Source organism: Geotrypetes seraphini, chromosome 1, assembly GCF_902459505.1.
Source record: "Geotrypetes seraphini chromosome 1, aGeoSer1.1, whole genome shotgun sequence".
NCBI lineage: Eukaryota > Metazoa > Chordata > Amphibia > Gymnophiona > Dermophiidae > Geotrypetes > Geotrypetes seraphini.
The window spans coordinates 342527409-342540747 of record NC_047084.1 but is presented as its reverse complement, the minus strand read 5'-3'; the positions used below and the strand labels follow the sequence as shown (position 1 = coordinate 342540747).

The 13339-nt window shown below is 39.8% G+C and overlaps 1 protein-coding gene across 1 annotated transcript in view; it reads left to right on the top strand.

Moving 5' to 3' along the window:
• Positions 1–13339, top strand: part of ANKRD17 (ankyrin repeat domain 17) — a 291925-nt gene that overhangs the window by 198249 nt on the left and 80337 nt on the right. Inside the window, 2 exon segments of the mRNA XM_033961546.1 lie at positions 2818–2960; positions 9704–9917. Coding sequence (XP_033817437.1) covers positions 2818–2960; positions 9704–9917 — 357 coding nt within the window.

Sequence of the window (13339 nt, the reverse complement as noted above, 5' to 3'; positions counted from 1 at the left end):
TTGCCATTTTGCGTTATGCAGAGCGCAGTGGTGCGAAAATGACCTACATTTGACAGCATCTAGGTCTCAAACCAATAGAGATCCAGCTGAAAAATTTTACATGGTTTCATTTGAAGCTATAAGGAACATCCACACAAAATTTTATTCAATATGGAGGAGGATAATTTTCAATATTGGACCACTTGACATGGATTAACCCTAAAGCTTAATGTGTGCTAAATGCTGTATGACCTAGTCTTGTGGCACTTAGCACATGTTAATGGTCCATTAGTGTATGCTAAGCTTTAATAGAAGGGGCCCAGAATTATCTTAAGGACACCAACAGAATCCATAGTGAATCTTGCCTTTGGACTTCTCAGAGAGAAAATTCTGCATAATATTTATGAATGACCCACAAGCAAAGGTGGGTCTCACAAACTCAATTTTGCACATACGGTAAATGTGGGAAATGGTGTGCATTATTTGCTATAGCATGCACTATTTGCTATTTGTAGAATGCAAAGTAGGCTTGATGATATTTTTTTCCTTTGCAAATAAAACAATATATAAAATTTTATTATGCATGCAAAGTTTTACGAAATAGTTGAGTTGTTACGACGAAGTTATGCAAAGCAGCTCATCAAAAGTATGAGCAAAACTTGCTTTACAGGATCAGATTTAAAAATAAATCCTTCCTTGATGATACATATGAGTAGTTTGGTGACATGTCAAAGGCGCGGCGAACAAAGCCGCACTGACAAGCACGCGAACGATGTACCAGTAGTTTTCGTATAAAATTTTCTGTAGAAAAATGGGCATAGTATATTTTTCTATAGCCATTTTCTGTAAAAAAAAAAAAAAAAAAATTGTGCAGGCTGTTTAAAGAACAGTATGCATACTTTTCTTACAACAGGGACCCTCGGCCACAAGAGGGCACCCGCTCAAACTCAGGGGCGGAAAATTTCATGGCGACACCAGAAAGTATTTCTTCACAGAGAGAGTGGTTGATCATTGGAACAAGCTTCCAGTGCAGGTGATCAAGGCAGACAGCGTGCCAGACTTTAAGAATAAATGGGATACCCATGTGGGATCCCTACGAGGGTCAAGATAAGGAAATTGGGTCATTAGGGCATAGACAGGGGGTGGGTAAGCAGAGTGGGCAGACTTGATGGGCTGTAGCCCTTTTCTGCTGTCGTCTTCTATGTTTCTATGTTACACGAGCCTATATGGGGGCAAATCTATAATTGGGTACTTACAATTAGGCATCTGGAATGCTAATATAGGAAGGAGTCTGTCTATAAAGAAAAGAAGGCACTTATTTTTTTTTATTTTTATATATATCCAAAGGGGATACTAAGCGGTGTACATTGAATAGTGGTTAGATACTCTAAATGTTTTCCGCATTTGTCCCAGAGGGACAATCTAACTAGCCTAATCAGGTACATATGTGGTTAACATTTAGGCACGAATGTTTACTCCAATTGTAGAGGTATAGTATAAATTGTTAGTACCCATATAACTTATACTTTGTCATCTAATATGGTAATATATGCATGTAAATTATTTTATAGAATTTCCGCACGTGTAAAAGTATTTGTGTTAACAAGAACATGCTTATTTTTATAGGACTTTTAAGTGTGTTCAGGCCTAGAGTTTGATTAGAGTATGGCATGTCATGATTTGTGCATGTACATACTTTATGAGCAAATGTTTACAACTGCTCCCAAGGAGATGTAAATGTCCATGGTTTCCATTTTAGTTGCGATTGTACAGCTTTTCTGGGGCAATTATATAAGAGACATTTTTGTGCCTAAGGGAGTCATTTTAGAAGCATCTGAATAAATGGCAGCATTTACCTGTCAAGGCTCTACACATTTGCATACAGTAGTTTTGGAAAGCTGCTGTTTGCATTTGTAGAACCACAAGACGCAAAGATTTCAAGGGAGCGTGGTGGGGGTATAGTTGCGGCCTGGTGTAGGCAGGTGGTATTCTCTATTTCACGAGATGAATACACATGGTGGCCAAAGATTTTGGACCCTGGCTGTTTACACCTGTCCCGATGTATGTACAAGTGCCAGCTAAATTTGGCAGCTGCCAAGGACAATGCCCCCCGAATTCAAAATGGTGCCAGCTGACCCCTAATGGTAATCTCATGCCGTCATCACTAGTGAAAGCTGCCAAGTGAGGGTAAAATGCTCTTATTGGCAGCTTGAGCCCTAGTGTGAGATTACCAAGGGGGGGGGGGGCAGTTGGTGATTTTGAACTAGGTCCAGAAAGAGGCAGGAATGATTTGGGATTGCCTCTGCTCTCATTGAATCTCCAAGGACCCTTGGAGAAATCTAGGGGAAGGGGGGGGTCTATTTGGATGTGTATATAATTGGCTGTGTGACTGAAGGTGGGGAGGGGTATTTGTCAGGAGGTCTTCTTGCTGTTGGGATGCGTTGGAACTTGGAGGAGTGGTGTGCGTGGCACTGGGGAGGGTGCATGGAAGTCAGAAACAACAATTTAAAAAAGCTGTTTACACACACAATTGAGGGAAAATAGGATGCTTTTCTTCCCCCCTACCCCCAGTGTGCAGCTGGACCTGCTAGTGGGTATGTGTGCACCTCTGCATTTCAAAAGGTTTCATATTCAGTAGAGCCTTCTGTACAAAACTGGGAGAATTGTGTACATCTTGACTTAAACACCTTAATTCTCATCTCAGCATGCTATGTAAAATGAGCTTTATAAAGTAAATTAGGTGCCTGTTTGATCTTCACACCTAGGCAACCTGTTACAAACCTACAAATGTGTAATTTTAATAAAATACGATTGGAAATACCTTCTGTGGCATTGCAGGTGGTGGAGCTGCTGTTGGCCCGAGGGGCAAACAAAGAGCATAGGAATGTGTCTGACTACACGCCTCTCAGCCTGGCTGCATCCGGGGGCTACGTAAACATCATCAAAATCTTGTTGAACGCAGGAGCAGAAATCAACTCTAGGCAAGTTCCTGTTTGCACCTATGAAAATTGTCTTCACTGAGCGTCTTTACACAGTCTAGTCTATAAGGTTTCACTGTGATAGTTGGGCCAGTTCTAGAAAGAACATGTTAAAAGCACAAGATTCCTGAATCTCCAAGATATAGGGTGGTAACAAAAAGTTGACCCTTAATCCCACAGGAAATGCAAAATCCAGCTAAAACGAAGACTGTGGAGATGGTGATGTTCAAGATGCAGGCTTTATTTAAAAATATATACAATTGGATAATCCACATAAAATATATCTAGGACCTAAACCATTGAGAGGTGTGGACCATTGAGAGGTGTGTTTTGCCAATGCTGTCTTCCTCAGGGGTCCCTAAAAGTCCTGATATGAAAACACGAGGATTAAACACTGAAAGCGATACTAGGTAACTCTGCGCAGATGAGGAAAACAGCATCTTAAACGTCTTTGTTTTCTGAATGCCCTCTTGTTTTTGTTGTCAGACTAGCGGGGACAACAAAAACAAGAGGGCATTCGGAAAAACTGAAAGGAGACAGTTTCAAGACGAATGCTAGGAAGTTCTTCTTCACTCAGAGGGTGACGGACACCTGGAATGCGCTCCCAGGAGAGGTGACAGGACAGAGTACAATACTGGGTTTCAAAAAGGGATTGGATGATTTCCTGAAGGTGAAGGGAATTGAAGGATACAGATAGAGGGTAACTTTACAGGACACTAAATGAATAGGGGATACACGTTTTAGGTAAAGGATCACTTACAGGTCGTGGACCTGGGGTCCGCCACGGGAGCGGACTGCTGGGCACGATGGACCCCTGGTCTGACCCGGCAGAGGCCATGCTTATGTTCTTATGTTAATGAAAACACCATGTCACTTGCCCCTTTATCAACAGCATGTTTCCTCCTAACTCTTGACTCCAGCTGTGGAAAAATAGCAAACTTCCATTGGTCAATTGGTTTTATCACGTAGACAGCAGTTGATCAAAATCATTGGCAATCTTATTTACTCTTGCCCGTACAGACACAGCTCTTAATTCATTTTTAGTTTTCCATATTTTCTAAACCGCATCAGCAGGAACTCAGTTCATGAGCAATTTATTTCACTTAGCCACGTTTGTTTTATGTCCATGCTTAGTCATATTAGGTCTATGATGTATTTTCAGCACTAGTTAAGCTGTGTAGGAGAGACTATCCAACCTGATATTCAGAGGCACAGACCCGGCTAGTACCCCTGAATATTTGGGTTGACGGTCATGGCACTATCCGGTTACTGTGGGCAGAGCCGAGTTACCCAGGCAATGCAGATAGTCAGCTGTAGTACTCGGCTACCAATCCAGATAACTTACGAAAACAAAAAGGCTGTCTAAATTAAATGGGCAGCTATTCAGGTAATGTCTCTGAATATCTGCAATACCTGGTTAACTCCTTGAAAGCCTCCAAATATCCAGATATGCTATGTTCGTGCTCAGATACAGCTGTTGGCCACCAGTGTTTAAAGAAATGCTGATCATTCAAGAGTGAATATTGACTAGGCTTTTCCTAGAGCTGGATGTTTTAAATTGGATACAGTTCCCTGCCTGGTATACTTTTAGTCTCTCCAGCATGTGGTAAGACCCATGTTCCTATGCAGAATCCTTTTGAATATAAATATCTCTGAGGCTCTTGTCTCAGTTGAAAATTGTTTGTTTTTCTTACTACAGGTACTGTTCTTAGAAATATTTTTCACTTCATGTGTGAGCTTGTTGGTTCTGACCCTGAAGTTCCAGGCCCCTTCTTCATTAGTTATCGTCTCAAATCTGAGATAATGCCCTATGTACCATCAACATCATTGCATTCTGTAGCTCTTTCAGATTTGGCTGTTCTCTCTCAGAAACAATTGTATTTCGAAGTAGTAAGGTACATTCTTAAGTGCAGGACTAACAGAATGTAACAAGCTTCCAGTGTCTCTTTGGCAGCAAAAAGACGTGACAATTAAAAAAAAACCTCTTGAAGCATCATCTTTTTGCCAGATGAGATATGGGCTTTAATGTTTGTGATATTTATGCAATTTTAAACCTGTATTGTGTTTTAATTATATATGTTGTACTGTAACCTGCTTTGAATAAAAGCAGAATATAAGTATTACACTATATATTTATAATTCACACTAGGGGAGTTTGTTTTATGGTTAACAGTATAAATCAGGTTTAGTGCACAAGATATAAAAATGGAAATTTTACTAATTCTGCTTTTAAATAGCAGAAATGAAAGGCAATAAGTAATCTGTTAGATGAGTCTATTTCTTTGTAAAAGCTTTGGCTTAATCTATCTTTTCCTTCTTTCTCTAAAAAACAAAACAAAAAAACCCCCACTTTGGGATTCCTTCTAATTCAAGATTTTATTATTTAATTTTGTCACCACTCTATTCCAGATGTTCATTGGTAGAGCATTTACTCTGAAGTCCTTAATTACCTTGATAATATTGTGCTAACCCATGTAGAAGTAAAATGATCACTTGAATTGACAGAATGATACTCTGACCCTTGTTCTTATTTTTATCCCAGGACAAGCAGGTAGTATATTCTCACATGTGGTGATGTCATCCACAGAGCCCAGTACGGACAGTACAAAAGTGTACTGTCACTTTAACATCTTTAGAAATCTCGAGACCATCTGTACTGCACATGTACCAGTGCCTTCCCATCTGACATTGGCTTGCAGGGCCATCGGTTCTTCATTTTCCACGGAGCTGACTAGTTAATTTTTGGAGTCAAAAAAATGTGTCAAACTTTAGTCCAAATTACGTCAAGCTTTTACATTTTTGTGCCTTCCCTTGTTTAATTTTCTTCAGTATATTCTTTAATTTTCCTTCCCTCTTAATTTTCTTTATTAATTTTTATTTTTTTTCCTTTTCATTTTCGAGTCTTCTGGCCTTGACAAGCCTGTTTTCAGGCCGGGAGTGTTGATGTTCTTTAGTGTTGTCGGATTTCCCTTAGAGGTCTAAGCTATTTAGTGGGTTCAAACGCTACACTTGGTACAAAAGGACCATTTCCATCACTGATCCCCACAATTGGTGTCTTCAGTGTTTTGGTCCTGAGCTCCGAGTAGAAACATAGAAACATGATGGTAGGTAAAGGCCAAATGGCCGATCCAGTTTGCCCATCCACAGTAATCCACAGTATCTCTTCCTCTCTCTTAAGAGATCCCACATGCCTATACCACGTTTTTTTGAATTCAGACACAGTATCTGTCTCTACCACCTCATCTGGAAGAGTGTTCCATGAATCTACCACCCTTTCTGTAAAAAAAGTATTTCCTTAAATTACTCCTGAGCAACTTATCACCTCTTAACTTAATCATATGGCCTCTCATTACAGCGCTTCTTTCAAATGAGAGAGACTCACCTCATGCACATTTAAGCCACGTAGGTATTTAAACGTCTCTATCATATCTCCCCTTACCTGCCTTTCCTCCAAAGTATACATATTGAGATCTTTAAGTCTGTCCCCATTTTAGTAGCCTTCCTCTGGAACATCTCCATCCTTTTTATATCTTTTTGAAGGTGCGGTCTCCAGAATTGCACACAATATTCTAAATGAGGTCTCACCAAAGTCTTATACAGATGCATCAATACCTCCTATTGCCTACTGGACATACCTCTTCCTCTGCACCCTAGCATCCTTCTAGCTTTCGCTGTCGTCTTTTCAACCTGTTTAGCCACCTTAAGATCTCACATACGAGTCCCACTCTTTTGTCGTACACATAAGTTCTTCACCCCTAAACTGTACCGTTGCCTCGGATTTTTGCATCCCAAATGCATGACCTTGCATTTCTTAGCATTAAATTTTAGCTGCCAAATTTCAGACCATTCTTCAAGCTTCACCAGGTCTTTCTTCATGTTATTCACACCATCCTGAGTGTCTACTCTAATGCAGATTTTGGTATCATCTGCAAAGATGGAAATTTTACCCGACAGCCCTTCAGTAATATTGTTTATAAAAATGTTAAAAAGAACAAGCCCAAAAACAGAACCTTGAGGCACACCACTGGTAACATCCCTTTCCTCAGAGCAATCTCCATTGACCAATGCCCTCTGTCACCTTCCACTCGACCAGTTCTTGCCCCAGTTCGTCACTTTGGAATCCATCCTGTGGGCACTCAGTTTATTTATTAGACATCTGTGTGGAACACTATCAAAGGCTTTGCTAAAATCTAAATATTCCACATCTAACACACTCCTTCTATCCAATTCTTTGGTCACCCAGTCAAAGAAATTGATCAGATTTGTCTAACAAGACCTATCTCAAGTGAATCCATGTTGCCTCCAGTCCTGTAATCCACAGGATTCCAGAAACTTCACCATTCTCTGTTTTAAAAGCATTTCATTAATTTGTTTACTAAAGAAGTCAGAATTACTGGCCTGTAATTCCATACTTCTTCCTTACTTCCACTTTTGTGGAGAGGACCCACATCCGGAAATATTAGAAAAGGGATGGTAAATAATACTAAGAATGTTATAATGCCTCTTTATCGCTCCATGGTACGACCTCACCTTGATTATTGTGTTCAATTCAGGTCACCGTATCTCAAAAAAGATATAACAGAATTAGAAAAGGATCAAAGAAGAGCGATAAAGGGGATGGAACTGCTCCCGTATGAGGAAAAAGCTAAAGAGGTTAAGGTTCTTCAGCTTGGAAAAGAGATGACTAAGAGGAGATATGATTGAAGTCTAAAGAATCCTGAGTGATGTAGAGTGGGTACAAGTGGGTTGATTTTTTACTCCATCAAAAATTACAAAGACTAGGGGGTACTTAATGAAGTTACAGGGAAATACTTTCAAAACCAATAGAAGGAATTATTTTTTCACTTGCAGAATAGTTAAGCTCTGGAATGCAATGCCAGAGAACATGGTAAGAGCGGTTAACATAACTAGTATTTTAAAAAGGCTTGGACAAGTTCCTGGAGGAAAAGTTCATGGTCTGTTATTGAGACTGACATGGGAGAAGCCCCTGCGTCAGTAGCATGCAATGTTGCTACTATTTGGGATTCTGTCAAGTACTTGTGACCTGGATTGGCCACTATGGAAACAGGATACTGGGCTAGACGGACCACTGATCTGACCTAGTAAGGCTATTCTTATGTGAGATGACTTAACATTCCCTACCTTTTATGGGGTGGGAGATTTTGTTGTTTGGTTGTTGTTTTTATTATTATTATTATTGTTGTTAGTTGTTTGTTTATTTATAGGACCTGAAGAATGAAGTCCTTAATATAAGTTAAAAGGTAATGGGACAAATACATCCTTGACTTGATCTTTTATTAGCTGTAGATTAATAGAAAGGCTTGTTGGGTCATTTTGACAGCTCAGTGGTAGTGCTGTGTGCTGCATAGAAGAGATCAGAGTTAGATCCCAAAGGGGAAGGACTATGTATCCCTCAAGCTTTGACTGAATCCCTGAAGGAGCCTAATGAAGTAGAAGGGTCTGTATGGATCTTCTCTTGCCCATTGCAACAAGGAACCGATGAACTAACATAGTAGAGAGGTCTGCATGGAGCTCAAACCCAGCAAGATGGTCTCTGATGCCATCTTCCAGTTTTTCAAAACTTTATTTTTAATCCTGAGAAATAGCCATGATATGTTTTGGTCTAATATTGTCTTTGGCCTTTTCTATAGGAAAGAAAAATACCATCTGCAAACAAATCCAAACCTCCCACTGGACTTAACCTGCCAGGCAGTCCCTGGTCCTATAGTGGTACAGGGCAGAAGCAGTCCCCCCCTCTTCTCCTGTGATATAATATGGTACCTCTGCAGTAAGTGTCTTCCCTGTGCTGTAATTGCTAGGTTGATGCTGGGCATGCCTATTGCATTTACTGCACAGGCTTTGCACTTTACATTATTTTTTTTTTCCCCTCAACATGTGGTAAATGCAAAAAGCTTACTGGACTTTAGTAAAAGGGCCTTGTAGTTAATTATTTACAGTCTTTAAATGTTTTATTTTTTTTTTTAAATTAAAGAAAATGTAAATCATAAAAAGTATTTATGGTGCCTGTGTAATTTCAAGTCAGAAAATTTTGTTTTCATAGAGTAATGTTAATGTTTTAGTGCTGAAATTGATCGTTGTGAAATTCAATTTTTAGACCTTTATCAGAGCGGATATGTCCATCACTCTGAATTCCAGGTCTGTGTTTCAGTAAAGCCTTAGGGGGTCCTTTTACTAAGCTGCATTAGGCATTAACGCTTGCCTAACAAAGCAAACATGTCCTAATGTAGGATGCGCTAAAGCTTCAAACACATTCATTTTTGCGTGTGTATGTGTTAACTTTGTGGCAAATATTTTTCTGAATTTTTTTAGGAGTGAAGAGCTGGCATTCCTTCACTGACCAGGTACGAGTCGCACACTTACTTTACTGCACCATAACTAACTGGTTAAGCTCTTACCTACAAAATAGGTGACGCTAAGTGCCCCCACAGTAATTTTTAAAAATGGCCATGTGCTAATGGAAACATTCGTCACGGCCATTAATGAAGCAAGTAGAAAATTGTGTTTTTCCACTGCCACAGTAAATTGGCCTTAGCACATGGGAATGAGCTGAGTAAGGGTGTACTAAGGCATTTGTAACCACAGCTTAGTGAAAGGACTTCTTAGTTGCTATGATGCTACTTTCATTGTCTGTAGAAATGCGCTTTAAATTGTCTTTTTCCTGCCAAGACTTCATTTGAAAGTTTAACTCTTTTTTTTTTTTTTTCTCTGTTTTTCCTTCTCTTCAGAACGGGTAGCAAGTTGGGCATTTCTCCATTAATGTTAGCGGCAATGAATGGACACACTGCTGCTGTTAAGCTGCTGTTGGACATGGGATCCGACATCAATGCCCAGATAGAGACCAATCGGAACACTGCCCTTACTCTGGCCTGCTTTCAAGGAAGGAACGAAGTGGTCAGCCTATTACTTGATAGGAAAGCCAATGTGGAACACAGAGCGAAGGTGAGGAAAACCAAAAGGATCCCAGTTCCTACCTCAGTCCAAACATCATAGCATGATCTGCCATTCTTCCTTAAGTTCAAAAGTTTCCCACTTGCATGTTAAAAAACAAACAAACCTTATTTATACTTACAATACAAGGCAAACTTAGTGGTCTGGGTCTTGCTGTTAGTGTTCTGTAACATATCATCTGTCAACCTAAAATCTATCAAACCTATCAACCTAAAATCATCTGTAGTTCCTGTAGATGGAAGGTTGCTAATGGTAACCCAAGTTTTAAAAAGGGATCTGGGAAATTACAGATCAGAGAGCCTGACTTCAGTGCTGGGAAAAATAGTTGAAACCATTATAAAAAATAAACTTGAGGAGCATATAGTTAAGCATGATAACATGGTTTAGTGGGATAGAGTCAGCATGGGTTCAGCCAAGGGAGGTCTTGCCTCACCAATTTGCTGCATTTCTTTGAAGGTGTGGATAAAGAAGAGGCAACTGATATAGCGTATTTTCAGAAAGCTATTGACAAAGTTGTTTGAGAGGCTCCTGAAAAAATTAGAGTCATGGGCTAGGAGGCAATGTTTAGTTGTGGATTAGAAATTGGCTATTGGACAGAAAACAAAGAGTAGGATTAAATAGCCATTTTTCTCAATGCAGAAGGGTAAATAGTGGTGTGCCACAGGGATCAGTACTGGGACTGGTGCTATTTACCATATTTATAAATGATCAGGAAATTGGAACGATGAGTGAGGTGATTAAATTTGCAGATGACACTAAACTGTTCAAAGTGTTAAAGTGCATGCGGACTGTGAAAGTCTGCAGGCAGATTTTGGGAAATTGGAAGACTGGGCATCCAAATGGTAAAGGAATTTTAATGTAGACAAATGTAATATGATGCACATTAGGAAGAATAATCCAAATCATAGTTACCAAATGCTAGGGTCCACCTTGGGGGTAAGAGCCCAAGAAAAAGATTTAGGTGTCATCATAGACAGTACGCTGAAACATTCCGCCCAATATACAATGACAGCAAGAAAAGCAAACAAGATGCTATGAATTATTAGAAAAGGGATGGTAAATAAGACTAAGGATATTATAATGCCTCTATCACTCCTTGGTGCGACCTGACCTTGAGTATTACGTTCAATTCTGGTTGCCGTATCTCAAAAAAGATATATTGGAATTAAAAAAGGTTCAAAGAACAGCAACCAAGATATTAAAGGGGATGGAACTTCTCTTGTATGAAGAAAGACTAAAGAGGTTAGGCTCTTCAGTTTGGAAAAGAGATGGCTCAGGGGAGATATGATTGAAGTCTACAAAATTCAGAGTACTATGGAATGGGTACAAGTGAGTTAATCTTTTAACACCATCAAAAATTACAAAGACTAAGGGCTCCTTTTACAAAGGTGCGTTAGGGCCTTAACGGGCGCGAACCCCTGCGGATATCGGGGGAGTACTGTATATCAAATCTCTTTGCCCTCTACTTGTATATTATCTGATAAATTTGTATGCAGAACATGTGACACTAGTGCTGGTATATTTGTAATAATATATAGTGCAAACTTTATCCTGTGTTTTGAAGAAATGATAATAATTAACTACTTTCAGTAAACATTTAACTTTCTCTCATACAGGGTGTTTTCGTGTTCCCAACCCAGTGTAACAAAAGGCATTTGCTTGCTTGTATCGGTATAATGTAGATGTATTTGTGTGTACCACTTTTGAGAAAACAGTTGCCAAGAGTAATCAGGTGACCTGTCTGCTCTACTTCTGTGCCCATTGTACTTTCTATTTGAGATATTACAGAGTTGAATATTTCTTTAGTTTGTAGTACCCTTTAAAACAGCGGTCTCAAACTCAAACCCTTCGCAGGGCCACATTTTGGATTTGTAGGTACTTGGAGGGCCGCAGAAAAAAATAGTTAATGTCTTATTAAAGAAATGACAACTTTGCATGAGGTAAAACTCATTGTAGTTTATAAATCTTTCCTTAATTGCTTCAGATAATTTCAGCTATACACAGCTGAAAGCAGTGCAACATGCAGAAAGTAAGAAACTATCAAAGTATCGACTGCAAGAGACAAGATTTTGGACCAACTATTTTGAGGCCCTCTGTATTATAAAGAATGATTCTTTATGGAAAATGTGTGCCTTAAGTGGCCAGTGGTTGCATCCGCAACCGCCTTTAGCTCTCACCTCCTCCAGCACTGGACAAGCGCACAAGCTGCACTGACTCCAATGGTTACCTTATGTACTGGAATGCTGCCCGCCTCTCTGCTGTAACCTCACGCAAGCGCTTTCCTGCGTCTGTATACGATTATCCTCTCCACTCTACCTCACAATTGTGTACAGGCGCAGGAAAGCGCTTGCGTAAGGTTACAGTGACCTCCGGAAGCAACCGCCAGACACTTAAGGCACAGGTTTTCCATAAAGAATCAATCTTTAAAATACTGAGGTCCTCAAAATAGTACCTGGCGGACCACAAGTTTGAGATCACTGCTCTAAAGCCATATCTTTTTGAATGCCTTCAAAAGTAGTGAAGGGATTCAAAGCCGGTGGGATAAGCAGAAGGGATGCCTAAATAGGTGGATGGAAACAAAACATTGCTGTTGAGGTGTTCTGTTAGACCAGGGGTCTCCAAAGTCCCTCCTCGAGGGCCAAATCCAGTCAGGTTTTCGGGATTTCTCCAATGAATATGCATTGAAAGCAGTACATGCACATAGATCTCATGCATATTCATTGGGGAAATCCCGAAAACCTGACGGGATTCGGCCCTCGAGGAGGGACTTTGGAGACCCCTGTGTTAGACAAAAGTAGTTGGGAACTAAGGCCCGTGCCAGATGGTCTTCTGGCGAAAGACAGATGAAGATCAAGTCTGTGTACTGTATATTACTTTATCATATGCTACGAGTAAGGGTACTGTGTGTCTCAAAGGGGAGAGGAAACTTCTTAATGTTGAAATTAGCAAGTTAAATACTGTTTGCAATACTTTTGAAGTTTCAAGTTTTTATTACAATTTGATTTAATTGCTTATCCAATTTCTAAGCGAGTTTACAAGGTAAAATAAAAACAATGCCATTGACATTAACGGAAGAAATACAATTTAAAAGAAACATCATCTAATAAATCACATATTGAAGGGGGACAAATGTGACAGCCAAACATGAGACAAAAGGAAATTGGGTTGGAACTACAAATTAGATAGGAACGAAAGCCAAATAAGGAGAAAGCAGAAGGAAAGGGAACATTGCTACTTGTTTTAATGAAGGAATTAGAGCAGGGGTAGGGAGCTCCGGTCCTCGAGAGCTGTATTCCAGTCGGGTTTTCAGGATTTCCCCAATGCGTATGCATGAGATCTATTTGCATGCACTGCTTTCAATGCATATTCATTGGGGAAATCCTGAAAACCCGACTGGAATACGGCTCTCGAGG